This window comes from Canis lupus, chromosome 5 (genome assembly GCF_048164855.1).
Source record: "Canis lupus baileyi chromosome 5, mCanLup2.hap1, whole genome shotgun sequence".
Classification (NCBI taxonomy): domain Eukaryota; kingdom Metazoa; phylum Chordata; class Mammalia; order Carnivora; family Canidae; genus Canis; species Canis lupus.
Window position 1 is genome coordinate 69,275,067 of NC_132842.1, and position 27,987 is coordinate 69,303,053.

The following is a 27,987-nucleotide window of genomic DNA, read 5'->3' on the forward strand; positions in this document are numbered from 1 at the left end:
CAGCAAACCACAGCCAAGTTTTAATCATTTAATTAACACCTTCGAATGAAACACACAGAGAGCTTTATCATGTGTCTCACTCAGGCTTCAGGGCAGAGGGAATGGATTGTTTGTATAGACATATCAAAGACTCAAAAATTTAAAGAAATATATATATATATACTTCTCTCTCTAACATTTTTGTGGAAATTAAAAATCAGAGGCTTTTGGTCTCTCCATTTGCACTAGGTCAAGCTCATTTCCCCCAGAGGACAAAGAAGGGCTGCCTCTTCTAGATCCTCCTTTCTCCTTTGTACTCTGTCCCACCCAGTGGGGAAACAAGCTCAGAAGATTCTAGCTGAGGATAAGGAGCTCAAGTAACATTGAGAGGGGAGGGGAGGGAAAGAAATACAGAAGTTGGGCTCCCTCCTACCTCCAGCAGCTCCAGAGCTGCTGCCAGGGCCTGGTTTCATGGAGTCTTCAACCTGGTCTTGGCTCCCAGGGGGTTTGGTCAGGAGCTCTGAGCAGAGCCATGCATACGGACTATCCTCTTTCCCCAGCTCACTGGGCAGGTGTGACAAGTACCCAGGAGCGGCTCTCCCTAACCCACGGGGCAAGGGAGCAGCCTTGGTTTAGAGCTACAGGGAGAAGACAGTCATGAGGGAGGGCCAGAGGGACCTGGGCTCTCGTACCACATCCCCTATATTCCCAGCTCTTGTTCTGGGAGGGGTTCAGTCTCTCCAGAGAAGCAGCTAAAAGTGAGGTTCTTTGCCAGGCTCAAGCCCAAATCACTGTTGAGGAAAGAGGATCAAGACAGAAGGGGTGACCCTGGTGGCAGCCACACGACTGTGGAGGGAGGTACCAGGGCCAGTGGGGAAGTCAGCTTACCTAGATAGGTGGCACAGGCTGAAAATAGGTCATTAAAATTCCTAGAGGAGAGATCAGTAGCAGAGGCTGATGGCTAGGGGGCAATCACCCAGCCTGCTCCCTAGGAGCACTGAACACCCCCCCACACACACGGACTAGGAAAGAGCCTGGAATAGAGTGCACCTTTGGTTTCCCATCCTTGTCACTCAGTGTCAGCTCCCCCCTGTGAAACCACCTGCGCTGAAAGGCAGCTGCAGAAAGAACATGCACCAAGTAAAGAGAAAGGTCACAAATGTAATCTATAGGGCTAGGTCTGGGCCCATTGCCCAAATAAGCACTCCCCTTGCCAGACCCCTCCACCCACCTCCTCAGGACTTCCTGCCCAGCTGAAAAGGACACAGCTTTGCCACAGCCCATGGGCTCTGAAGTGTTGTGCCCGCCTGCCCACCCCAACCTGTACAAGTGAAACAAGGGGCGGATGTTTGGCATCACCAAAGCGTCTACTGAGATGTCAACCTATTCCATTCTCCTACTCTCCGGAGACACCTGGTTCTTTTCCCCCACCCCACCGGGACCCTGGCAATCTCCCACTTGTCCCCCACATGGAGCACCTGGCAAAACTGGAAGGCAAGGAGGGTGGTTGGTGGTAAGTTGAGGCACAAGAGGGCTAACCCCTGCTGCACCTTTTGTGCTTTGGAATTCCACAGCCCCGCTCCTGCCTCCAGCCTGGAGAAGCCTGTGGGGATACAGTGACTCGCCCACCTCCAAGAACTAAGGAATGGGCACACTGGATCGGAGGGAGGGGACAGATTGGTCCCAGCTAGGGGCCAGCTACTGTGGACTGATGCTGCTGCCATGTAAACAGGCCCCTGGAATGTGGCTTCACGGGCCCTGGAGGATGGACATGCAGCCACTTTTCAAAAGTGCTTTGATTCTGGACTACAGTATGTGCATGATTTGAACATGGGGTGGGGGGCAAGGGAAAGAAACAAGTGAGGTGCTCTGCTCCCAACTGTGTGGCCTCGAGGCCAGCAGGGGGCGCAGCCACCCGCTCCCACTAGCTACCTCCTTCAAAGTGAGGCTAAGGCCAAGACAAGCAGCAGCTGCCAGAGGGAAATCCATTGGGGGCGCGGGGAGAGGCAGGAGCTGGATGACTTGGAGGACAGATCAACACCAGGCTTGCATAAATATCGAAGGCTGTGAAGGTTAAGGCTGCAGGCATCCTCCCTACTAGATGAAGTGTCTGCCGTATCCTCTCGTCCTTGGAGCTGCTCAGGTCCCTGAGATTGTATTCCTGGGATGGGTCAGCAGTGCCAGCAAGGTGCCTGGTGGTCAGACCAGCTCTTTCTGTGGGTCTGCAGGGGGTGGGGGGAGAAAGGGACGTTCAGCATGGGGCCTCCCAGCTTGGTTCTGGATGCCCCAAGCACATCCTCACCCCCTCAACTGACCAGCCACAGGCAGCACCAGCTGGATGCTTTACAAACAGTACCTCTAGCACGCTCACGTGGGAACCACTGCCCTGCACTTTACGGTGAGCAACTTAAAGCCAGAACGTGCAGAGAAAATGGCAAAGTTGGAGTTGGAACCCAGTAGGTCTGACTTCAAAGTCCCACACACCACACTGCTTCACTAGCTTATCCAGGGTGACAGCTCACCCTTCCCAGAGCCAGAGACCAGAAAAATCTTAAAGACCCAGTAACAAATCCCTAGTAGTGGGACTTCAGACAGCTATTTCCCATCACCAGTGATGGGTACACCCCTCCCCCCCACACACACACTGTCCACTGTACCTGAGCCAGGCGGGCCCAGCTTCTGCTCCCCAGGGCCCACCAGCTGCACGACACTTCCATTCTCCGCCAGTTCCCCCTTAGTCCTGTCCTCGGAATGGAGCCCGTTGGTGGGAGGAGCAGGAAGGGACTCAGCCCGATGAAAGGCGGGGGAGCTGGGTGATGGGACCCCCCCAGAGGGCTTGCGGGCCACGGGTGGGGGAGCTTTAGGTGGCTTCTTTGGGGCTTGGGGTGGCCGCTGCTCTGAGATGTTCCGAAGTTCAGCCACCAGATTCCGCTGGAGGTCAGCCTGGGTCTCTGGGGACACGGGCCGCTCCAGCTGCAGCTTCTTGGTGCCCTTGGAGAAGATGAAGCTGGCCATAGAGGCAGGGGATTGGGGAGAGCGCGGCTCCGCCTCAGGTGGTCCATTGGGCTGGACACTCGCGGGGTCCTGGCTGGCAGCCAGACCGGAGGCCTTGAGTCGGACAGCAGCATGGAGCCCCGAGGAGGGGGCTGGCGCGGGGCTGGCCCGGCCCGACAGGGCCCTTCGTAGGGGCTTCTGGGGGGCCGATGGCCCTGATGCCGAGCTCGGAGCTACCCCAGAAGTGCCCACGGAGCGCAGCCGCACCATCTGCAGGAGGGAGGGCGTGACCAGGGGTGCAGCAGCATCCTCCCTGGGAGCCCCACTACCTTTGCTGCAGCCCACGGGTTCCTTCCGCGGGGCCTTGGCCAAAAGCCCTGGGACAGAACCAGCAGGAGGTGGGGCCGGTGGAGCTGGAGGAGGGTCTGGGGAACTGAGGAGCTGGCTCTGGGAAGAGACGGTACCTGAAGAGGTACCCGAAGAGGACGAAGCAGCCAGGGATCTGACAGGCCCTGGGGGGTCTGAAGGGCCTGCAGGCTCAGGGGCAGCCACAGAGAAAAATGCCTCCTCGGGTGGGGGGAAGTCAGCCATGGACAGGTCCTGCTCCTCAGGTACAGGAGGCGGGGGTGGGGGCCAGTGGGGGTCTTGGAGGGACTCCTCAGCAGTCTCGGGGGCAGACAGGGCCTCAACCACCTCTGGCTTCTTAGTGGGTGGGGGGGGAGGATGATAAGATGGGGGTGGGGAGGGTGGGGGGGACTTGTCTTTAGAGGCAATGGGAGCCCCCGGTGGTGGGACCAGGGCTGTCTGCAGAGCTGGCAGGGGCTCAGGACTCCCATCAGTGGTAGAGACAGGCCCAGGGACCGCAGCAGGAGGAACGGGAGCCGGGGCAGCTTGGTTAGGGCTCTTGGACTTGGAAGGGGGTGGAGAGAAGGGGGCAGGCACCTTGGGGTGAGGAGGTATGGCAAACCTGTCACCCAGAGCGGTCGACATCTGTGTACCAGAACGATCTGAGGGGGCTGGGTCAGAGGATGAGGAACAGAGGGACGTGAGGGAGGAGGAGACAGAGGCCCCAGGAGACCGAAGGGAAGTGACCCGCTCTGGCTTAGGGGGCTGGGCCTTGCCTGGGGAAGCAGGGGCCCCTGCTAGGCCCTTGGGAGGGAGGGTAGGGGTACCGCTTTGGCTCGAGTACCCGCTGGAGGGTGAGAGCGTCCGTTCTGGGGAGCGTGGGGGACGCCGGGAGCCACCTGGAGACAAGCCAGGCACCCAGGGGCCTGCTGAGTTGGGGGGACAGGGGGCTGACCCCACCCCCTCTGACCCACCAGTGGTGGGCGGCCGGGGCACCTGCGGCTGCTGCTTCCGCTCAGGCTTGGGTGGCAACCCCAAGGGCCCATCAGGTGAGGCCAAGCCCCGCTGATGGAGTGAGTAGGTCCGGCGGGGAGGAGGCGGGGGCCGCTTCAGCTTACGTAGGGACACACTCCGGCCAGACAACTGCCCACTGCTCCGAATGCTGACTGTATCTGAGGCCTCAGCAGTGCTGCCCCCACTGGGGGAGCCCCTCCCACTGCCCCCCTGTGGAGGGGGAGCTGCACTATTGCAACCCACAGAGCCCTCAAGCCCACCCTCAGAGCCACCCTTGGAGGAGAGGGTGGAGCCATCAGACACGATCGTCTCAGAGGACTGAGAGTGGCTCCAAGTGTCACTGGAGGAGGAAGGGTGGCGGCTGCGGGGCCGCGGACTGGAGGCCGAGGAGAAGCGGCCCAGCGAGCGGACAGAGGCAGGGCTGGCTGACAGCAAGCTGCAGCGGCTCAATGTGCGCAGGCTGCAGCGGCCCAGGGCCACCACGTCCACTGTGGGCGGCAGGACAGCATCTGGGATCAGTTTTGACAAGTAGGTGGCCTGGGGCGAGATGGACATGGCTGGGCTCAGGGGCTCTGGAGGCCCTGCCCCTCCTGTGAGTCCAGGCACCGCTAAGGACATGGGCCGGGTCACCGGTGGGGGCCGGGCCCCCGTGGACCGACCAACGAGGGTGTCATCCCGGTAGATACGGTCAATGTGGCGCTGCAGCATGGCCTCTGCCTCGGCACCAGCCTCAGCCTGTGCCTCCAGCGCCTGCAGGGACACCCGGGCCCCTGTCCCCGAGGCTGGGCCTGCTGGGCGGCCATCCACTGTGGGGATGCGGACGGCATCCCGGGGACCAGGAGGCCGAGGGGTACCCGGTGCCTCACGCTCATTCCGCAGGCCTGCATGGGACAGGGAGGACATATGAGTCAGCAGAGGGTTGGGCCGGAGGTCCCCACACCCCCCTGCGACCCTCCTACTCTGGGGCTCACCGAGTTCCTTCTGCACGTGCTGAGGCAGCCCCAGGACCGTGCTCCGTCTCTCACGCCGCCGCCGCCCTGACTTCCCGGATGATTTGGAAAATGAGTCATGAGGTCGGAAGGTAGAGCCTGGGGGCCAGTCCAGGGGAGAGAAACCATTAGAGAGCAGGTCTCAGGGCACATTTTGCAGAGCACTGCTTTCGCAGAATAACTAACAAGAGCTCTGCAAAAAAAGATTTCCATAATCAAGTAGGCGTGGGCAAAGCTAGGTTAAACAAAGCTAGACACTTCTTTACTGTAAGACTGCTGGAAGGCTTTACTAGGCCAAGGATAATTTCCACTTAGTGAACAATTATTATGTGTTAGCATGCCAAACATTTGGCATTCATTCTGCTAATGCAAGTACTCTTATTCTCATTTTTATAGAACATCAAACGGAAGATCAGAGTGGTTATAGGTTGGCCCCAGGTCACCCAGCTGCGACGTAGCAACATCAGGCTCAAACCCAGGTTTCCTGACTCCTAACTGTCCAGCTTTGTGGTCTGTGTGTGTGTGTCATGAGTCTCCAAGAAGACGCAGGATACTGCGTTTCCTGAATTCACTGACTCACAGAGCCTGGACAGGAGGGTGCCAGATTAGGAGGAAAAGAGGAAAGCTGCAGGGGCTAGGACCCCAGATCATGCCCACCCACCCCACCCCACCCCGCCTTGTCCAAGAATGTGGGCTGGTGAGCAGACACCTTTGCGCTGGATCATCTCCGAGCGGATGGAGAGCGCATCCTCTGCTGTGGAGCTCTCGGCTGTGTAGGATGTGGTCTGACTGCAGAAGGAGATGCTATCCTCATCCTGCCCGATCCGGGAAGACTGTTGGTGGAAGGAGATGAGGCCCCGGTATCAGACCAGCCCAGAAGCCTATGTAGGCCTCTTGCTTTTGCCCCTTTGGGGCAGCTTTTGACTCCAACTCTCCCTGGCCTCACCTAGCACTGAGCAGACATCAGCTGGCCTGGCCCTTAGGAGTCATCTAGTCTAGCCCTTCAGGATACAAGAAGGAAATGGAAATCCAAAAGGGTTCAGAGACCTATTTGCCAGAAATTAACCATGGAGGGAAAAGCAGAGTCAGGACTGAGCTGGGGGCAGGGCTCACCTGGATGCTCTGGGTGTCTCCATGGTCCCAGCCACCCTTATTCAGTTTCTGTTTTTCTGGAAGACACCAGAAAAGTGTGTTGAGCCAGGCCCCTGACCTTGGGAGCCAAGAGCTGTACTGGAAGGAAGGAGGTTACCTTGGTGTTGGAGGGAACGGAGCCCCTCCTGGGCCTGTGTGTGCAGCTCTTCCAGGTGAGGCGGTCGCCCACTGGGGAAGAAGACATTGTCCTGGTGCTCATCCACGATAGACCCTGGCCCCTGGCCAGGCCCTGCACTTAGACGTTTGTCACTCTCAGCCTTGGCAGAGCCTAGTGGAATGAAGAAGGAAGACAAGTGAGGCCCGAGGGCATCTGGGTCCTGGAGGTACCAGGCACCACAACAACGGCACCCCTGATCCTGAGACTGCACACAGCCCTGCACAGACAGGCAAAGACTACTTCCCCCAATCTGTACACACAACTCACAGTTCTCAGTTACACACTCAGTACACACAACCCCTGCATACACATACAAACTATCCCCAAGCACACTTTTATCTGAGTACCCACACCACACAAAGGACCCCATACAGGTCATATACCCAGGGCACACCAGCCCACCATATATGCACACAACACCCACAGGTTTCAGGATGTACACAAATAAACAGCACCCAAGTATAAATACATCTGGAAACCAACATCAAACAGGGGGTCCCACAGAACACACCTAGCCCCTACATATATACACAATATCCACAGTCCCCATTCTGTACATACTCAAACAGTACCCAGATATACACACAACTGTACTGGCACATCACTCAGGGCCTGACGCAAAGCACCCCATATACGTATGGCCCATAGCAAGTATATTTCTCTTGTCTCGCACATGCCAAGCTCCACTTTATGGAAAACAAACAACCCCCTTCCTATACCCCCTTGGCCCAGGCCCAGGAAGACACTGTGGGACACTAGAAAGGGGTAGAGGCCAGCAGGGGTCATGACCAGAATTCCCAGGAAGTCCTGGAGGAGGGACAAACCAGGGACATGGCCTCTGTGTCCCATACTCACCCATGTGGCTGTCCCTTAGTGGAAGGATGGGCAGGGGAGAGGAGAAGGCCCCAGGGGCCTTCTACCCCCAGACAAGGCAGCTCTAGCCTCTCTTGGGAGAAGAGTCCCAGGCATTCCCCCACTCCTGGAGGCCCCAGCCCCCAGTGCACAGGAGCCAGGGATCCATTACAAAGGATCCTGTTACCGGCCCCGCCCATGGGGAAGCTGGTCATCTAATCCTGGGAATGGGGGGCTGTGTCAGCACTCTGCAGCCCCAGCCCCCCTTTAAATGGAACCCACAACATAAGCAAAAGCACTGGGAGGGTCATGTGACCTTGGCAGCACCTTGTAGAGAGGCAGGAACAAAACAAGCCACACCCCAGGATCAGGGTCTTCAGCTTAGACACCTGCCCATTCCTCCCTCCTTGGCCCATTCTTCAACAGCCAGCTCCTGCCCCAGGAACCTGCAGGAACCCTACAAGGTCAGAGCTCCTGGGTCTCCTAACAGCCCAACCCATGGAGTCTTGCCTTATCCCTGAATTTTACAAGCTGGGGAAACAGGATAGAAAAGGAAAGGGCTTGCCTAAGGTCATCCAGCAAATCAGAGTCAATGCCAGGACCAAGCTCCAGGTTCCTGGAGGGGACTCCTGGATCACACTCAAAACTGAGGACCTGGGGATCCCTGGGTGGCTCAGCGGTTTAGCGTCTGCCTTCTGCCCAGGGTGTGATCCTGGAGTCCAGGGATCGAGTCCCACATCAGGCTTCCTGCATGGAAGCTGCTTCTCCCTCTGCCTGTATCTCTGCCTCTGTGTGTGTGTGTCTCATGAATAAATAAAATCTTAAAAAAAAAAAACCTGAGGACCTTCCTTCCCCATCAAAAGTCCAATGAACGGTGGCCCATGTCTTAATCCAGGCCTAAAAGCCCAGTTCCAGAAGCAGAAAGCAGGTATAGAACCCTCCCTCCAAAACTTCTCCACCGCCCCGCCCTCAGCCTCTAAACAGCATTTCGGTGATCACGCCCCAAATTCCAGGGACACTACTTTCCTCTCTACTCTGCTCCCCACACACTGTGGGGCTGGCTGACCTGGGAGGGGGTGCCCTGCCTCTCAGAACTGAGGTACTGGGGTGTACCCAGCATAGTGTGGGCAGCCCTGGCGGAGCAGTCTCACCCAAGCGCTGCAGGCTTCAAGGTCAGAGACACCTGCATCCAGCCGCCCAAACCCAACCAAGCAGACAAAGGCAGCGGAAAAGCCGCTGGACAAAGGCGCAGCGGAGGGCAGGGCGGCCTGGCCTCATTACTGCTCCCCTCCCCCACCCATGACCCCTCCCCAGCCTCGATCCCCCTTTTTAGGAAAAGGTCTGGCAAACCGAGGTGTCGGGGTCCCTCCTCTCCCCCTCCCCAGCCACACCCACTCACCCTTCTTCTTAAAGAGCCCGAGGAGGGCCGGCAGGCGGCGGCCCAGGAACACCACCATGACCGCGGGCGCCACTCGGGCCGTCCCCTAGGCCGACCTCTCCCGACGCCGGGCGCCGCCTTCACCGGAACCGGCCCCGAGCGGAGCGAGTCGCCCGCCCAGCGGCAGAGCCGGCGCCAGGCGGGGGGAGGGGCTGCTCCCCAGGTCCTCCTCCCACCTGCGCCACTGATCCCGCCCCCCGCCGACCCCGCCCCTCAAGTGGAGTGCAGAGCAGGAACCTTCCCACATTCTGACGGGGAAACTGAGGCCCGGAACCTGCGGACGCTTGGCTCCGGTGGAGAGTATGACCGGCAGGGCTGAAAATACTCAGTCCCGGGGTCAGACCACTATCCCGTCCCCAAAGTCCTTTCCTCAACAGTCAGGAGCCAAAGCCATGGCAGGGGTCCCCGGCTGCCAGATGGTGGGTGGAAGAGCCACCAGACTACACTTGGCATGATGCCCATCCCCAAGTCCTCCTGGCTGGTGAGGGTAATTCTCTGGGGAAGGAACTCAGAGGTGGAGAATCCAGGCAGAGGCCCAGGACTGCCTGCCATGGCAAGGCCATTGGCAAAGGCCCGTGGAGGGGTGACAGCCAGCCAGGACCCAGGGACCCTGGGAAGCCAGGGAGATGCCCAGAGTAGAAACACAGTGGCTGGTGGGAACAACTCCTCATGTGTATGTACAGACCCATGCTTTCCAAAGGACTTTCTTCCCATTTTGGTCTTCTGGGAAGTAGCCCAGAGAAGCACCATGAAGTCTCCAAGGTCACACAGCAGAGGCAGGCTTCATCGTATACCTCCTGCTCCTCCAGCCCAGGATCCTTCCCACTGGCCTCACTGTGACTTGGTGACTCTGCTGGCTCACCAGGCAGAGAGAATGGAATTAGCCAAGAAACCCGGTCATAGGGAAGGGAGTGGGAGGAGGTAACTGGAGGGAAGTCAGCTCCAAGTTCAAACTCACCTCCGTCACACACAAGTCATGACTTCATATGGAAACATGACCAATGAACTTCTCTTTATAAGACTGCTATGCCCATTCATTCAATCAGCAAGTATTTATTAAGCTAGAACCTGAGATTACAGCAAAAGGAGGAGAACTTTAACTTGTTCACCCTAGACCTAAATCGGTGCCTGTCATACTGTGGATTCAATAAACATTTGACAAATACAAAAAAAAATACATGAGTGAGGTAAACTAACAATACAATTTTAGATCAGTGAAGACTGAGGAGCTGTGACAGGGAAGGGGGTGCCTCTAGAGGGCATCAAGGAAAGACCATTGGAAGCAAAACCTGCAGAAAGCGGAAGAGCCAGCCAGGGCAAGTGTGGGCATGGAGACTTCTGGACAGACAGTAGCAAGTGTAAAGGCCTCAAGGCAGGAGTGGTGGAAGTTGGGGGTGGTGGGAGGGTCTCCCAGAACAGAACAGAGGGCCATGGGGTGGAAACACGGTGAGCAAGGGAGAGAATGGCAGGAGCCAGGGAGAGAATGGCAGGAGCCAGGACGGGTGGGGCCCCACAGGTCAGCATGGAAGGTTAAACTGGCTAATGACAGTGTTAAGAGATCCCTTTGGGCAATCCAGAAAGAGTAGCTGAGGCTATGGGCAAGAAACTGTGTGAAGACTGTCCCCAAACTCACCTCAGGATACCCCTCTCTCACAGCATCTTTCTCGCGGAGTCACGAGGGGTCTAAGAATTCACAATGGCTCCCCCGCTGCAAGACCCCTCTGCAGCCCCTTCCCCATCTGCTACCCCACCTCTCAGAGACCACTCAAGCAGAGGCTGAGCCCTCGCTCTCTGGAGAACAAACTTTTGTGCAGCTGTACCATCTGTACATCCACAGATCATTTAAATATGAACAACAAACCTAAGTTGGTACTTTAATTATCCCCACTTGACAGATGAGGAAATGGAGGCCAGAAAGGGCAAGCTGGGAAGGGCAAGGTGGCATTTGCCCTCACGACAACTTGAACCTGAAAGCTATGCTCTGTCTACCATGCCAGCCACAGACCTGATCTCCCCTCTGAAGAAGGGCTGAGGGACCCTATCATCCCCAGAGATTCGAGGTTTCTCTGCCAAATCCTCCACTCGCCCCCCTCTTAGGCCAGACCCATCTGCCCCCTAATGCGCCCAGCTCAGGCAGAGGAGAGCAGTAGCCTCACACTTGCAGGGCGATTCATGCCAGCTGCTGGAGAAAGGCAAACAGTCTCTTCCCTCGTGCATCTGACAACGGCCCTTCAATGCAGGTTCTCGAACATACTCTCCAGTAACTGATCCTGAACCTGTGAGGCTCAGAGGGCTAGGTAACTTCCCAAGCTCTGGCTGGCTCCAAGACTGAGGCCTTTAACCACGCAGGACAGTCATCCTCAGCTCCCCCCCCTGCCTCTGCGGCCAGGGAAACTCGGGATGAGGGGTGGCGGTGTTGGAGGAACATCAGCTCAAGGTCCCAGACCCCCAGCTGGTGGTCAGGGCCACAGCTGCAAATTCCCAGAGGATTCAAGGCTCTCACACTTGATAACATCTGGTTGCTCCAGCAACACCCCTCCCCCCACCCACCCACAGCTTGGCCAGAGCATGAGGTCTCTCTGAGCCACCCAAGGCTCGGGTCCACACACCTGTGACTTGCTTAGGGAGGGGCTCAGCAACCTGTGTCTCAGGTGGACGGCAGGCGCCTCACAAAAAAACTGGGGCCCAGAGAGTGGAAGGACCTTGCCCCGGGCCACATTTAGAGTTCTTGTTCCAGGACCTTCTGCCCTAGCACAGTCCAGAGGTACAGCCTGGGGCAGAAGCTCACCAGCAGCCTCTACCTCCCCTCCTCCCCCACCTGCCTGAGGAAGGAAGCTTCCGGGATAGAAGACACCTTGCTCTTGGCCACACCCCTAACATGAAGGTCACACCAGGAAGCACACAAGCCAAGTTCAGGAACTCAGAGAAAGTCCACCAGCAGAGGATATGTGCGCAAGGACCTCCAAAATGTCCCCCTGGGGGCCCACCCACAGGTGTGTGCTCCCAGGACCACATCCACAAAGTACACCCAGGCCACCCTACTCCGGGTCCTCCTCACACACGAACAAGACTACAGACTCACATAGGACCCAGCCAGGTGGCTGTGTGTACACAAAGGCAGGTGCCTGTACCCCCCACTCTGGGGCTTTCCTGAGCCTAGGGACAGGGAGGAAAGAGGGAGGGAGCCCCCAACCCCCAAGGCCAAGTGTACATTTGTGCGCACGCGTACACACTGTCTTGGCAACATCCTGCATGGGGTGAGGCCTCAACCTGCCCCATTCCAGAGCAAGGGGCGGGGGTGGTGGCGCGCCCACAACCAGGCAGGCCTGACTCAGGGGAGAGGAATGAGGGGGGAGGGCACAGCTGGCCAGGTGGCCTTGCTCAGGAGCTGGAACCCTCTGGGCCTGGGCCTGGGCCTGACCCTGCTCCCCCACCACCACATCTGACCTGACCGCAGGCCAACCCAGAAGCCAAGATTCAGAGTGTTCAGAGGTCTTAAGTCTCAAACTCTGTACTGGTGAACAAACCAGGGCCCTCTAATAGGGGCAGACCTCAGAACACACGGAGATTTTATTCTCTTAGAGATAAGACAAAGGGACATGAATATCACAAAAACTTCCCAGTGAAGGTTTCTCTCTCTTCTGTCTCACAGAACACCTAACAAGAAACCTGAAAGGTGTGTATGGCTTTCTTTTTCACAAATGAGTACAAGGGAACGAGTCCAGGGAAAGTGACTTGCTCAAGGTCACCCAACCAGGAAGTGGCTGAGCCCACATTCAAACCTGGGTCTCCAACACTTTCATGGTCCTAAGTCTGAAGAAGTTAAGGGATGGGGGGGGGGGGGCGCAACCTCAGTTCCTGCCCAAAGAGGGGGAGCTCTACACCCCACCTCTGCAGAAGGGAAATCCCCCTCCTTCCTTCCCTCAGTGGAAGACCCGCCCTAGAGCTGAGCTGCCCTAGAGCTGAGCTGCAGAGCTGACAGGCCGGTTCTAAGGTAAATATGGGGGAGCAGGGAGTGCCCCTGACAAGGAGAGGAGGATCCCATGCCTCAGGCACCTGGGGGAACCAGCAGCAGTGCAGGGAGGAATTAGCTACAATAATATTAATAAATGTCATAATGAGTTTCCGGGTCAGTCTCTGCTCCTGACAATGACATAATAATCTCTTTCGGCCAGGGTGCGAGTCTGAATTCCCAAGAGCTCTTTCCTTTGTTCCTTCAAGGCACGATTATTCCTATTTTCTAGATGGTAGAGAGGCAGCCACAATGAAGTCGAGAGAGGAATAGCCCAGGAGTCAGGAGGTCTGGCCTCGGACGAATGAATCAGCCTCTCTGTGCCTCAGTCTCATCTGTAAAGTAGGACTCACACCTGCCTCACCAAGTGCCTGGGAAAGCCAAAATCACACTACCAAGTACAAACACAAAGTGGTGTGCTCAGAGGGAGCCTCTGCCTCTCAAGGGTGGAGGGATGGGTAAAGGTCCCTCTCGGGGCCCCTCTGCCTTTCTACTCACAACTGGCATTTATGCGTGGTCTCATGAAATCCCCCCTCACCCCACAGAGGCACCCTCTCAGGGTTGTGACCAACCTAAGGTCACACGGCTAGTAACTGGCAAAGTCGGGGTATATGAGCCCAGCTCTGACGGGCTGCAAAATCTTGCTCTTCCCATGCTACCAGAGGCCTCCTCTCCCACCCACTTCTGGAGCTCTCTTCAAATCCCAAGTGGCATTAAGGACCATTATTAAGATAAGGTCTGATAAGGGACACTTCACATGAGTTCCCTATGGGCCCGTTAGTGACCTAGCCCTAACCCTTCTGCTCTGGAGGGTAGGGAGCTTTAAGGCCAGACCAGAGACCCCACAGCCCTGGGAGTCAGGAGCCTCAGGTTTGAGCTCTCCCTGAACCTCAACTGCAGCCTGATGCTGAGCCAGATTGTGTCTTTTCCGAGCCTCAGTGTCTTCATCTGTGAGATGGGAGGGTTGGCGAGCCATTTCTAAAGATCCCTCAGCATGTAGAGCTCTGCCCCTCTGAGGGTAGTGGTCCCCGCTGTGGGTCAGGGCCTGGGGCAGCAAGGGATCTCTGATCCCTCAGACCAGAGAGGGCTGGGTCAGCCCCTTGTCTGGAAGCCCAGGGTTTCCACAACCAAGTCCAGACATACAAATGGGGGAGACAGCAAGATGCTGGGGTAGGAAGTAAGAGGAGCAGACTTTTCCCAGGTTTGGGACCTACAAAAGACCCTGGCACTCCAGGTACAGAGATAGGGGGAGGGATGAAAAGAATTCCAGATGGTCTGACTCCACCAATGACTTAAGTCCATTCCCTCAATCTCCTCATCTGCGGGGGGGGGGGGGGGGGGGGGGGGGGGGGGGGGGGCGCAGGGGAGGGGGAGGATCCATCCATGTGTATAAATCTGACAGTACAATGTCTCGGAAAAAGAAGGCGGTATGGTGGGCGATGCTCCCTGGGCTCCCAATTCACATCCTCCACCAATCCCTCAAACTGCCCAGGACCAGAGATGCCCAGTGGACCCAGGGAGGGTATGGTGGGGTTGGATTCCTGAGATTGAAGGCCAAACAATGCCAGCAGGTTACAGTATCTTTCCAGCAGTGAGAAGGCCTCTCCCTGTCCCCCTTCATCCTTCCCTTTCATCCAAGGGCATTGATTGATCCAATGGACCAACAGTTCCTTAAATCTCAGGTCTCCTTCCATTTCCCACCTGCTCCCTCTCTGAGCCCTGGGGGGCTTCAACGCGTTGTCCTCAAACCTGCCCCTCTCCCACAGCGCTTCCTCCACTTGTGCTCCCTGGAGTCCAAACCCCCAGGACCTCAAGCTTTCTTTGCCCAGAGGATCTGCAGGCACCTCAATCATAAGAAGAAACCCGTCTATTCCCAAAGTGATAAAGGGCACAGGCTTTAGAATGTGACAGGCTTGGTTTTGAATCTCTGTTCAGCTACCTCCTGCTGAGTGGCCACGATTAAGTGACTTTGCTTCTCCAAGCTCCAGCTTCCTCATCTGTAAAATGGGGACGATAATGGCTTCTAGCCTGTAAGACTGTTGAGGGATGAATGATTTAACCAACGTAAAGGGTTTAGCATAGGCCCTTATTTTTAGCTCTGAGTTATCATCTCTGTCCCTGTCCCCCAGCCAATCAGCCTTGAGCACAGAGCCTTCGCAGCCCCTCTCTAGCCCTTATTCCCAACATCTGGTTAATCCCAGGTCCTATCACTTCTGGCACCTCCTCTGCAGTATCTCTGCAGCTGCCACTCCTCCCCACTCCCACAGCCTCCACCCTGTCCCCAGCCGTCACCTCCTCACCACCTCTCCCCTGGATTACTGCAATAGCCTCCAGACTGCTCTCTTAAGTTTCCACTCTCACCACTCCACCTCCCAACCTGTCCTGCCTGCACCTGCCCCTGTTTTGGCGCCATCTTCCTTACACACCACTTTCATAGGCTCCTCCCTTGCTCAAACACCATCACTGGCTCCCTATGGTCTATAGACTCTATCCCTCTCTGTTTGCCTTGCATTCCTTCCCTCATCTTCTCACAGATGAATCAAATGGATAAGTACTCAAACCCCAGTCCCATACCTAGGCATGTAACAGCAGAGGCCCAGGCTGGGGAAGCCTTAGAATCCTCAGCAGAGGTGAGACCAAAGGGACTGGAGCCTGCATTCACAATGGAACTCGTTCTCTTCTCAAGCAAAGGAAGGAGTCTCAACTACATTTCTCTCCAGCCTCCACACTCAGGCTCAACAATTTGCCTTTGCTGATGACCATCTTCCCAGAGATGAAATGCATCCCTGGTCATCTCTCTGGTTTACTCAACAGTTCAGGACTCATTCTAACCCTATAGATACTTCAAAGACCAAAATTTAAGACCACCACCCCCTCTCCATCTTCTAAAACTGACCCCAACCCAAAAGCCTTTGAATATACCTCAGCCCCCACACTTACTTCTGCGTTGCCTTGACATTGCTTTCTGGTTTTGTAGGGCCACTTTAAAGCCTGCTTAGTCCCTGAACAGCAGCAGGAACTGTAAGCACAGGGCTAGTGGGCAAGAGACAGTGAACACAGGCCTCTTCATCTCTCTCTCTCTCCACCACAAATGGTCACAAGTCCAGACCCACAGTTGGTTCTCAGGAAACCATCAGATTAGAGTGGCCACAGGAAGGCAGGGGAAGAGCCCCAGCCCCACCCCTCGGTGCAGAATCCGAGAGGAAAGACAGGTGGACACATCCAGGATTTCAGAATTGCTGGGACAAAGGGACTCCTGGAAGGTCCTGGAGTCTCTCATCAATCTACCTTCTGAGGAATCCTCAGAGAGCCCACCAGAACGTAATTAACCCTTTCTTGCTGTTATTTTGATTATCATAATTATTCTTCAAACCGCTACTAGCAAACGACCTTGGACAAGCCCACCTTCTCTAGACCTCAGTCTCTTTTTTTTTTTTTTTTTTTTTTTTTTTTTATTTATGATAGTCACACGGGGGGGGGGAGAGAGAGAGAGAGAGAGAGGCAGAGACACAGGCAGAGAGAGAAGCAGGCTCCATGCACCGGGAGCCCGACGTGGGATTCAATCCCGGGTCTCCAGGATCGCGCCCTGGGTAGACCTCAGTCTCTTTATCCACAAAATGGCTAGGCAGACTGTAAGGGTCCCAGAGGTCACCTAAGCTATGTGCCACCCCCCCAATCCACCAACAGACCCCTCTGTAGGAGCCAAGAGGTCCAGAGACATGAAAGCAATCTGCTCAAGGTCACCAGAGCCCATACCAGAGCCACACTGAAAACCCAGATCCCCTCATTCCCAACCCAGGTTCTTCCTGTCACCCCCTGTGAGGAGGGATGAGATCATCAGGATCATTTCAGAACCTCGAGGAATGTGGGCCACCCTAGGAAGATATGGGTGGATTCCCTCACCACAAGAGAAGGAACCCCACCCCACCTTCTCCAGAATTCTTTCACTCCCAAAGACCAGAAGGAACACCTGTCTCTGTTGGAAGACCCCTTATCTTCTCCAGGGGTAGATCTACCTCCATGTCCCTACCCCATCTCTGGATTCACCAGGTAAGGGAACTAGCCACCCCCCACAGCCCCTCCTCCAGCACCCCCTGGGACTCTGGGGGATACCCTGAACTATCGCACCTTCTGGGGGAAACCAGGAATCCCATCTCCCAGCCCTAGGATTGGAGGCCTTCTCCATTCTCCCCCTCCACCCACCCCCCACTTGGAGGCTGGAATGTGACCCCGCGGAGAGATCCCGCAGCAAGCTGGGAAGGGCTGCGTTCCAGCTCGGTGGCTGCACTGAAAGGGGGGACATGCGGCAGCGACCACGGGGACCGCGGGTGGGGGGAAGGGGGAGGAGAGGCAGCGGCGACGCAGGTGGGGGTGGGGAGGGAGCCCAGAGAACCAGTCCGACTCCCGATCACGCCTGATGGAGGCGGCCCCGGAGTCTCCAGCCCCTGGTTTCCTGCTTCTCCCTTGTACCTTTGTCTCCCCTCCCTCCTGCAAACTTTCAGCCTGTTGGGGGCTAACAAGTGTGAGTGTGTGTGTACACAAGTGCCTGAGGGTCTGTCTTTCAGCCCGAGTGTGGGAGTCTGGCTGGCCGTGCAGTTTTTAACCCGTGTGTACATCTGTGTGCCTAAGCCACGGGCAACTGTCCTACAGGACTGATGTGTGTGTGCGGTTGTGTGAACCTGCGCGTGGGGTAGGATTCGCGGGGCTGTACAAACCGTATACCTAGGTAGCTGTACCTGCCTCAGGGTCTGTGCGTCCTACGGCGATGCTGTGGCTGTGTGTATGCGATCTTGTGTCTCCATGTCCGTACATGTGAGTGGGTGTTGTGTGTGGCCGTGTGAATTGTGAACATGTACGTGCGCCCGCCCGTGGGTATTAGTATGTACGTGTGCCTCTTTGCGCATGTGAGGGGTGGGGTCTGTGCGGGGGATTCCCGGCCCCCCACACTCACACCCACCAAGCCCCGGGAGGGGGCAGCAGCGGTGGCGGCGGCTGCGGCAGGGAGACCCTCCTCCCGCCTGCCCCGCCCCCACCCCCGGCCCCTACCTGCCGGCCGCTTCGCCGACCGCCCGAACCGCCAGAAGCTGCGGGCCCGGGGGCCGCTGGGGGCCTTCCTCTTGTGGTGTGAGTTGCCCATGGCGGGCGCGGGAGCCGGCGCGGAAAGCCTAGCGCAGCCCAACCAGCCGGGCCGCCGGGCCCGCAGCCCCGGGAGGGAGGCAGAGAGACGCGCGGGCGGCCACCGCAGGCGCCCCCGGCCCCAGCTCAGCCACGCCTCCGGGCCCCGCGGCCAATGGCCGGGCCGGGGGCGGGGCCGGCCGGGGGGCGGGGCCTGGCGCGCGTCCCGCAGGCTCCGCCCCTCCCGGGACCTGGGAGACCAGCTGAGCCACCCCTCCCAGGGCGCTCGGGAAGGCCGGTGCGTCCAGGTGAGGCAGGCGGGCGGCGGGCTCTCCCAGCCGCGGGGCCGCCTCTCTGAGGACTGCAGGGGAGCCCAGAGAACTCGGAGCAGGGCCCCAGGCGGGCGGGGTCCGGAGCCCCGCGGCTGCTAGGGCCCCCCAGTCACCACCCTGTGAGTGTCACGTGTCTGTGTATCTCCCGTCGCTGTGCCTGTGCGTACAAATGTATCGATCTGACCGTATTTCTGTATTTCCGTGTCCAAAATAACAGCACCCTTTTATATAGCGCTTACTGTGTGCCAGGCGCTCTGATAACTGCTTTCATGCCACCTAACAATTCTACGAGGTAGGTAGTTTTATCATCTCCATTTTGCAGATGGGGAAGTTGAGGTTCCATGAAGTCAGCTGACTAGCCCAAAGTCGAGCAGTAAGCTACAGACCTAGGACTCAAACCCAGACTGACTCCGACACCCACTGACCCTGCGACAACCACTGACCCCTCTAGTTTATCTGTGCCTCTGCGTGTAAACTGGGCATTGATAATTGTATGCTTGAATGTGGCTGTGTAGTTGTGTACCTGTATCTATGCCTGTTATCCTGAACACTTGGATCCCTCTGTGTAATCATCTGTGTGTGTGACTGTGTGTCTGTATCCATATGGAGCCTGTTTTCAAATGTCTGGATGTGTGCTTTTGTGTATCTGCCTAATTGTGACTGGTTCTGTCACATTGTGCCTGTGACTGGAAGTAATGGAGTGTATAGGTAAATGTACGTGAAGCCACCCATGTCTGTGTGCCCCTCACTCAGCTCCCCTGATACAATTTCTCAAACCTAGGCCAAGCTTCACCTTTTCCAAAAACTTTCCAGGCTGTCCTCACCTCTGTGTCCTTACAGGTGCCCTTATGCCCAGGGCCCAGAGCCTCTCCTTTACCATTGCTCTGCCCCATCTCTCCAACTAGGGGCAGCCTGGTGTAGCAGAGAGACTGCTTGGCTGGGAGTCCAGAGCCATCAGTTCTAATCCCCATATTGCTCATCCTTTCTGCCACCTGGGCAAGCCCCTCCACTACACCATGCTGCATCTTATGCTCAGTGGCTCCAGGGTACCCCGTCCCTCCCTGCAAAACTGGAGAGTCAAAGCTGAACCTCACCCTCCTTGAGGCCTATGTCTTGCTGAGAGTCTGAGGTTAACAACAGTACAGCCCCTGAGGGGTTATATTTTATTCATCCAACCAGAAAATACTCTTGTCAAGCATGCACTATATACCAAGCTGCGTGCATCAGGCTCCCGCTTTGCACAAAGAAGGGGGTCCTAGTGTTGGAAGAGAGCTAGTATCTGCTAGCCCAATTCCCTTAATTTACAGATGGAGCCCATAACGGAGAAAGCTGGTGTGGAGGAACGGAGACAACGCTCAATGATAACGTCCAGATCCCTTGGCATGAGTTGAGCGATGGCAGGTATGCAAAGAGCTTCAAGGGATGTCTGGAAGGTAGCAGGTGCCTTAGCCTTTGTAGGAGGCCTTCCAGCAACTGTCCTGTCCCCAGCTCAACCTCATCTCCCACCACACCCCTCTCATTCTCAGAGCTCCAGCTGCACAACCCTGCTTACCACCACCACCACCCCAACCCACCCTCACACCACCAACTACACACTTCCAGGCCTTTCCACGTGCTGCTTCCTCTTCCACCTTTGCCTGGAAGATTCCTCATTCGCAACACCCTGCTGGACAGTCTGTTCCTCCAGGAAGTCCTCCTTGCATCCCTCCTCCCCTAGCTCAGCCCCCTGTGCTCCCACAGGCGGTAGTATGGCTCTCTGATAGAATGGATCATACCTCAGGGCCCCCCAGCACCCTGTGTAACACCATCCCAACACTTGTCTCAAGACAGCAGTTTGTTTTAGTATCTTTCCAACCAGTTCCTCAAGACAGTGATTGCCTCCCTCCCTTTAGTAATCTGAAGCAGAGCAGCATAGTGTTGGGCACACAGCAGGAGTGCCGTGGGTGTTGAACAGGAACTGGTGGAGGCAAAAAACAGTGGGCTTGCCTGGTGGGGTTTGGCTGCTGACATAGGTGGTGATGATGGCACTTAAGTACTGGGAGAGGTGAAGAGGCACAGGCAGGAGAGTCCCAGTCTCACGTTCATTCACTACAGAGGCTGTGCTTGCTCCAGGATCCAGGAGGAAGAGTACTGCCTGCAGCCAAGAGCATGAGAGCCTGGGGTAGGACCGTGGGAAGAAGTAGATGGGATAGAAGACCAGAACTCCTGGCAACCACAACACAGGGCTTGAGTGCCTCGTGACTCCCCTGAACGGTGGGGAAGACCTCGCCTAGCCAGGGGCTTGGAGGAGGGGGTGTCCTAAGCAGACAAGAGGCCCCACTTGGAGCAGACCCCAGCAGCAGCCTTCTGGGAATTATGCACTTTGCCAGAAGAATCGGGGTTGAAACCCTTTGCAAGCTGAGCTGTCTCTGTCTCCCCTCCGTGCCAGTCATAGGGCTGGGCACCCAGAGAGAGAGCTGACAGCCTTTGATGAACCGGCCCCTGAGGGCAGGAGACACAAAAGCAGAGAGACAGTGGAATATAAAAATGGGAGAGATGGACGATTTCACCCCTCCTGCCCCAGGAAGCTGCTGCCACCTACTTCTCCCCCAAGTTGGCCAAGGGACTAGAGGAGGTCAAGGGGTCTGCTGGGTCTGCAGACAGGCAGGAGGAAGGTGGAGGTGTGAATACCTGCTCTCCCCACCCCACCACTTTCACTGTAGCCCAAACAATATACAATGCCTCCTCTCATTAGTTTTCATCAGCATGTGACAGGCCAGGAGCAGCTGAGACAGCTTTGAGGGCTGGGGAGAAGGGGATTTCTTGGGGGACAGCTGAATAAGGGGAGGCTCTCCCTCTGCCCTCTTCTGACAAGAGTGGAGATTTTTTTGGCCACCCCCGTTCAGCAAACCTTGCTGGTGGCCCTGCTCCAGGGGCAGGAAAGGGACAGAAGAGTGGGAGGAGGGCCCATCCTAGCCTGAAGGGGATTTCCAGAATGCTGGGATGTGTGCCATGGGTGGGGATTTGGGGCCTCCAAGAGGAGGGAGAGGGAGAGGCAGCTGGAATGAGCCCCTGAAGGTGCTGGAGGTAAGGGAGGGGATGGAGGCCTTCTGGGCCTCAGCTTCCTGCTCAGCTCATCCCACTCCTGGTAGAGGCAACTCTCTGGGATGGGATTTTCCATTTGAAGTCTGAACAAAGGAGTAGGGAAGCTGAGGGCAGCCTGGCAGGTGAGGGCTCCTGCTCCACCTCTAATGCTGGCTGGCTGTATGACCTTGAGCAAAACACTTCGTCCTCTGGGCCTCCACTGCTTGTCTGTATGTGGCATGAGGGCAGCCTGTGGCAGCTCAGGCCATCAACTCTGAGCATCTAGGACCAGCAGATGCCCATGCTCTGGGGCCCATTTCGGATCACCCACCTATAACACAAAGGCACTTTGTGCCAGGCCCAAAGTGCCAGGCACTTTGGGCAGGGCAGAGAGAAAGGAGCACCAACCCAGCTCCCACCCTCCAGGTATTCAAAAACAGTGGGGTAGGGCGATTCCTGTGCTCACAGAACCCAGACAGCCAGCTGGCTCCAGCGCCTTGCAGGTGCCATGCCTGATTCCAGCACTACAAATCCCTCAACCCCAGCTTCCCCTCATCCTTCCACTTTAGCTCATATGTTACCTCCTGGAAGCCATCCCTGGTCTCCCCTCTGGGATCACTGTGCTCCCTCCTTTGTCACACTTCTTGACCCTTAATTACCTGTTCAATGTCTGGTTCCTTCCTCAGATTGTGAGGTTCATGAGGACTAGGACCTTGTGTCTCATTCATCCCCAGGACCATGTCTGGCACAAAGTACTTATTACCTAAACACTTACTAAGTATTTTGAAGTACATTAGTGAGGCTCCCTCTCCCACCTGGACTCAAGGCAGATAATGCCCATCCCTTCGCAGGGGCCTAAAGGAAGTGGATGCAGATTCCTCTATGAAAGTCACTCCCGCATTGGATGTATCCCACAGCAGAGGGAACCCTACCCCTATCACATTGGTCCAGGCCCCAGGCTAAGGACACTGAGATGTCCTACCCAAGAAGGTAGCCAGAAAAACAGACTGTCCAATTCCAAATCCTGTAAGCACCCTGCTCTAGTCTGGAGGCAGTAATCTCTCTGGGGGCTATCACAGAGATGATGACACTGGCACCAGGCCTTGAGAGATGAATGAGTTCAGTGGATAGAAAAATAAAGAGAAGCACACCCTAAATAGGGGAAACAGTGCACACAATGGCACAGAATGTGGAACTACATGGAGTGTTTATTGAAGAGCAAATAGAGAGGTGCCTGGGTGGTACAGTCAGTTAAGTATCTGACTCTTGATTTCAGCTCATGGCATGACCTCAGGGTTTGTGAGATTGAACCCTATGAGGGCTTTGGGTCAGGTGTGGAGCCTGCTTAAGATTCTCTCCCACTCCCACTGTCCCTCTCGACCCTCAAAGAAGGAAGGAAGGAAGGAAGGGAGGGAGGGAGGGAGGGAAACAGACACTATCCTGCCCTTAAATAAGCAAGGTGTCCATTACCCAAAGTCCCTTTGGGTCCTCACTTTGCTTTAAGAGAGCTACACAGGCCCCTCCCTCAGAGAGAGATGGCATCATTCACACAGATTCTCCTTGCCCACCTTACTATACCCTGTAGCCCACCAGGTCCCAATGTCTTTTTTTTTTTTTTTTTAGACTTTATTTACTTATTCACAAGAGACACACAGAGAAAGGCAGACACATAGGCAGAGGGAAAAGCAGGTTCCCTGTGGGAGCCTGACGTGGAACTTAATCCCAGGACTCCAGGATCATGACCTGAGCCAAAGGCAGATGCTCAACCACTGAGCCATCCAGGTGCCCTTGGATCCCAATGTCTTGTCAATGACTGGCCAAAGGGCAGACTTTCCTTTCTTGAGCATAGCTCCCACTCTTGTGGTCCCAGCCCATTCGCAAACCAGAATTCTAGAACCAGAAAGGCTCTCAGAGCCCATAAAACCCCATCTTTGTCAAGACAGGGCATGTGTGGCTCATAGTGGGGCAGAACTCAAACTCAGAAGTCTCTCCACAACCCCACACCAAGGACCATTCTTCCTGAGTGGCCAGAGTTCTTCAGGTCAAATCTACTGGACCTGAATTCTTTCAGAACTGAAGCTACCCGCACTCTGACACACACACCCCAGCCTCAGCCTGGCCACTGCCACTGCCCAAGAGCAACCTTTGGGAGGGCTACACACCATACACTCCTACAGTGGGTACTCCTCTCCAGAGTCAGAAACACACCTAGCCTCATATTGCTTTGTTTCGAGAGTATGGCCTCTGGAGGCAGACTGCTTCTGTCATTGCCGTGCTGTGAACATGATTTCCATGCAGGTGGGGACCTTGCCCGTCTCATCCCAGGTATTCACATTACCCTAAACAGTGCCTGACACTGAGTAATACAGAGTATGTCTTTTTCAATGAAGCTGAGTGACCTTGATCAACTTACTCTCACCTTCTGGGTCTGTTTTCTCACCTATAAATGGTAATAACTACCTCCTCCCAGGTTATTGTGAGGACAAAGGAAAATATTTGTGAAAATGTCCAACATAGGTCTGACACATAGCAGCCGTCATGTTACTTTTTCAAATTAGCCAGCATCTGGAGTACCTGGGTGGTTCAAGTCAGTTGAGCGGTAGACTGTTGATTTGGCTCAGGTCATGATCTCAGGGTTGTGGGATTGAGCCCTGCTTCTGGCTCCCTCCTCAGTGCAGGCTGCTTGAGATTCTCTCTCCTCTTTCTCCCCCTCCTCTCTCTCTCTCTCTCTCTCTCTCTCTCTCTCTCTCTCTCTCAAATAAATAATTAAATTAGCCAGCACCCTGCCCTCCTTCTACACTCTGCTCACCTCCTACAGAAAGCCTCCCCTGGTTATCTGTTGGGCTCTGGTCTTGGCATCTGTCCCAGAAACACTTCCTCCCCACATACTTGTCTAGAGTCCAGGTAATATTTCTGGAAAATATGGATTCTTATTTGTTTACCTTTCCTTATGCCTGAATCTTCCATTGGACAAAGGTCGATTCCAGCTTCTGTGGCTGCCCCCCTCAATCATCATCACCCCTGCTATGAGTTCCTGGGGTGTAACCAAGACCTGATTTCTGAATATGGATCAGCCAATGTCCAAGTCCTTAGCATCACAACTACAGAAACCTGCTCCCATCTAGACCATTCTCCACAGTTCACAAGGCACTTGCTTGTCTATTATCTGATTTGACCCCCAGGACACCCCTGTAAAGCCAGGATTTATTCTTCCTATTTTATAGATAAGGAAACTGAGGCTCAGAGGGGTTCACAATCTGCTGGCATCATGTGGCCTGGGAGGGGGAGCAGAGTTGTCCTGTCAGCCTCTGAGCCCATTCCCTCCAGGCTGAGTCTTTAGAGCTCAGGTAAAGGTGATAAATAGTATTAAGCCCTTGCATTTCTGTGGTGATTTCACATTCCTGATTTCCACATTCACTCCTGAGAGAATCTTTTTTTTTTTTAAGATTTTATTTATTTATTTGAGACAGAAACAGAGACAGCTGAGAGAGAGAGAGAGAGAGAAAGCATGAGCTGGGGGGAGTGGCAGAGAGGAAGAAGCAGGCTCCCCACTGAGCAGGGAGCCTGACTTGGGGCTGGATCCCAGGACCCTGAGCCAAAGGCAGATGCTTAACCACTGAACCACCCAGGACTCATGCCCTGCCACTCTTGAGAGAATCTTATGGACACAGAAATCTTGGGAGTTCACAGACCCACCAAGGCAATGTTAGCCAGAGGGTCACCCCTGTGAGAAGGTCTCCTCCCTTTCCTGAGACAGTAATGGAATCAATAGGGCCACAGAGAAGTTGCTGCCCAATGTCATGGGGCTTGCTAGTGACTGAGCCAAGATCCCAGCTCTAATTTGCCTGACTTTCCTACTCCTCCCACTCTGTCAGCTTCCCTCACTTCTCTCTGGGGTCTCCTGCCACCCATAGAATGGGTTGGATGAGATCTTTCAGCCTGACCCGATGGCCTGTGTCCCACCCCCATGTCCTATTCATGACAACAGTACCAGTTTTGGAGCAGATAGTGTGAGTTCGAATCCCAGTTTGGGCAAACGAAGCACACACTGTCCCCGACCCTCAATTTTTCCATTTGCAAATGGGCTCAAGTGAGCTAATGGATACACAGCTCCTGGCACATTCAGAATAATCAACAACTGTCAGATTTCCTCTCTTTCTAGGTCTGTGCTCAAAATTCTACTACAATTTCAGTTTCCCCATTGTACTGTAGGGGAGTCAGATTAAGGGAGCCACACCCTGCATCTCAAAGACTGGGATTGGGGAGCTTCCCAGCAAAGGCCCTTGACCTCTTAGAAATTGTCTGTATATTCCTTCTTCCCGTCTCCTCCAGTCTCCATTCTGAACATTTTCCCCAGAAAGAGTTAAGCCTTCTTTGGCCTTCCCCTTCCTGACCAGCAGTGCCAATGAAGATTAGAGAGATTGGATTTATTTCTCTTAATAAACAGAAGAGAAGTTGGGCCAGGCAGGTGACAAGGAAACAATTGGAATAATAGGAGGCTGGAGCGAAAGGGAGCAGGACTTCCTCTAGTTGTACCTGGGGCCACCCCCAGACATGGAGAAACAACAGCCAGGGGCAGGGAGGTGTTTCCTATGCACGTGGACTCAAGTTAGGCCGACCTGCTGCCCAGAGAGCCCAGTGCTACCAGATACCTAACACAATGCAGGGGGAGGCCTAGCCACTGACCCCATGACCCCAACCCAGGCTGTTGGAGCAGGGACCTACAGGGTCAGATTTTCCAGCCCCTGCCTCCAGGGTGGTCTCCAAAGGGAAAGGGTCCACTGCCCTGGAGTACACCACTCGCCTTCTATCTCCAATCCTGACAATCGGACCAGATTCCATCCTGCTGCAATTATGACCCATGCCCTCTTGAGATGGGGATGACTTCAGACTGAACCCCATGGGACAGCCTTAGGAGTGACTCTGCATCCAGTTGGGAGCGTAGAGCCCTCAGAAACACCTCTCACCCAAAACCCTCCCTCAGGGCTTGTCCCAGCCATCCTGGCCCTAGCACCCTGACTTCTATTTGTACCTGGGCCAAAGGCCCTCATCCAAAAGGAAGATCAGGCCGGATGCAATCACACAAGAGGCTTTTCACCCTCTTCCTGACCCCTCAAATGTTCCTTCCAATTCTCTTGCAGAGGAGGTGGTTAAAGGACACTGGGAGGGTAAACACAAAATGGGATGGGCCTGCACACACCGCCATTTCCTCACCTCTGGCACTGCAGCTCAGGCCATCGGGAAAGGTAGACTTCGGAGCAGGGCAAGCCCCAAGGGAGCCCCACCCTCTTGCAGAGACACTCATGCCCTGCCTCTCAAACCGGTGACAGAAACAGGGGGAAAATGAGAAAAGAACCAAGCAAGTGCCCAAAAGGAAAGTGGCCCCAGCAGGGATGGGCCAAGTCAGCCACCCCTTCCGTCCCCTCAGACAGAAGCATCTTGTCCCCATCAGGCCAGAGGGAGCCCAGAGACAGGGAATTGGCGATAGTATTTTAAGTACCCATCGCAGCCCAGGTACAGCGTCTCCATTAATTTGGGCCTCAGTTTCCCCCATCTGTAAACACACTTCCAACGCTGGCATGTTTCTACCAGGACTGGGAGAAGGAGTGATGGGGAGGGGCGCCACGTTTGGTTGGTTCTCACCGGAGAGCTCTCCACCCCCAGGAGGTGTAGTTTTGCGGTTTGGCCCAGGGGAGCGATAAGGGGGGGGCCGGGTGGGAAAGGCTAACCTCGTTAGGAGCCCAAAGCGTGCTATGGCCCACGCTGGGTCCTCTGTGGGGCTGAAACACCTTTTGGGTGCAGCTGACCTTCCGGACCTGGAGCAATCCCCACCAGAGTCGCAAGGCCACTTGCCTCTCCTACGGGCCCCAGGCCGGACGCAAGTCTCTGACCCCCTGACTCAGCAGAGGGCAGAACCTGGTGGAGCCTGGGGGAGGGGGGTTGCCTCACCGTCCCAAGAGCCAGACGGCCAGCACTTCCTGCTTCAGCCAGGAGATTCCTGCCCCAGCCGGGGTCCCTTCCCCCTAGAATGGGGCCGGGCAGAGTCTGGGAACTGCTGGGGGAGGGGGCGGCGGCGGAGAAGCGGGGGAGCGGCCCGAGCCGGGGCTCCCGCGGCCTCGGTGCCGGCGCCTCGGGGCTCAGCGCTCCCACACGCCGCGCGCCCCCGGGAGCCACCCGGGCCGCACCCTCGGCGCCGCCCGGCGCGCAGCCCAGGTGCCCGGCCGCCTTACCTCGGCCTTTACCCTTGGCCCTCTTGGCCTTGTCGTCCGCCTTCTTGGCCCGGGGGGCGGCCGATTCGGCGCCCTCGGCCCCCGCCGCCTTCTTCTTGCGCCGCTTGCCCCGCAGCCAGCTGAAGGCGCGGCGGAGGCCGGACGCGCCGGAGCGGGACTTCTTCCTGCGCGGGGCGCCTCCCGGGCCTCCCGGGCCCCCCGGGTCGTCGGCCGCAGGTGCGGCGGGGGGCGCGCGGGCCGCCATGGCGCGGCGGGCGGACCTCCGGGCCGGGGGCGCTCAGGCCCCCTGCGGCCGGGCACCCATGCGCGGAGCGG

General features: G+C 56.1%; 1 protein-coding gene and 1 long non-coding RNA gene across 6 annotated transcripts in view; one reads left to right on the plus strand and one right to left on the minus strand.

Moving 5' to 3' along the window:
* Positions 1–14: 14 nt before the first annotated feature.
* On the minus strand, positions 15–27,946 carry NHSL3 (NHS like 3). 3 transcript variants are annotated; one of them, XM_072827195.1, is made up of 7 exons: positions 27,673–27,946; positions 6,571–6,741; positions 6,435–6,490; positions 6,031–6,154; positions 5,304–5,420; positions 2,637–5,213; positions 15–2,201 (listed from the first exon to the last, which is right to left on the minus strand). In XM_072827195.1, the coding sequence occupies exons 1-7, from the start codon at positions 27,914–27,916 to the stop codon at positions 2,179–2,181; spliced, it is 3,312 nt and encodes a 1,103-aa protein (XP_072683296.1). In that variant the 5' UTR covers positions 27,917–27,946; the 3' UTR covers positions 15–2,178. The 3 variants fall into 3 exon arrangements, with proteins under 3 accessions (XP_072683296.1, XP_072683297.1, XP_072683298.1); XM_072827196.1 differs by lacking the exon at positions 27,673–27,946 and adding an exon at positions 17,979–18,168; XM_072827197.1 differs by lacking the exon at positions 27,673–27,946 and adding an exon at positions 8,882–9,039.
* Positions 16,761–27,987, plus strand: part of LOC140633977 (uncharacterized) — a 34,782-nt gene continuing 23,555 nt past the window's right edge. Inside the window, exons 1-3 of one of the 3 annotated variants that reach the window (XR_012031561.1) lie at positions 16,761–16,982; positions 19,687–19,780; positions 20,474–21,201. This is a non-coding gene — a long non-coding RNA (uncharacterized lncRNA). Of the gene's footprint in view, positions 16,983–19,686; positions 19,781–20,473; positions 21,202–27,987 lie in introns of those variants that run through there. The other 2 variants (XR_012031560.1, XR_012031562.1) reach the window with 2 other exon arrangements.

Coding starts and splice junctions, on each gene's coding strand:
- NHSL3 (XM_072827195.1), bottom strand. CDS start 27,916: ATGGCGGCCCGCGCGCCCCCCGCCGCACCTGCGGCCGACGACCCGGGG. Junction 6,155..6,434: donor GAGACACCCAGAGCATCCAG/GTGAGCCCTGCC, acceptor TTCCACCAACAG/TCTTCCCGGATCGGGCAGGA. Junction 5,421..6,030: donor GGAGATGATCCAGCGCAAAG/GTGTCTGCTCAC, acceptor ACTGGCCCCCAG/GCTCTACCTTCCGACCTCAT.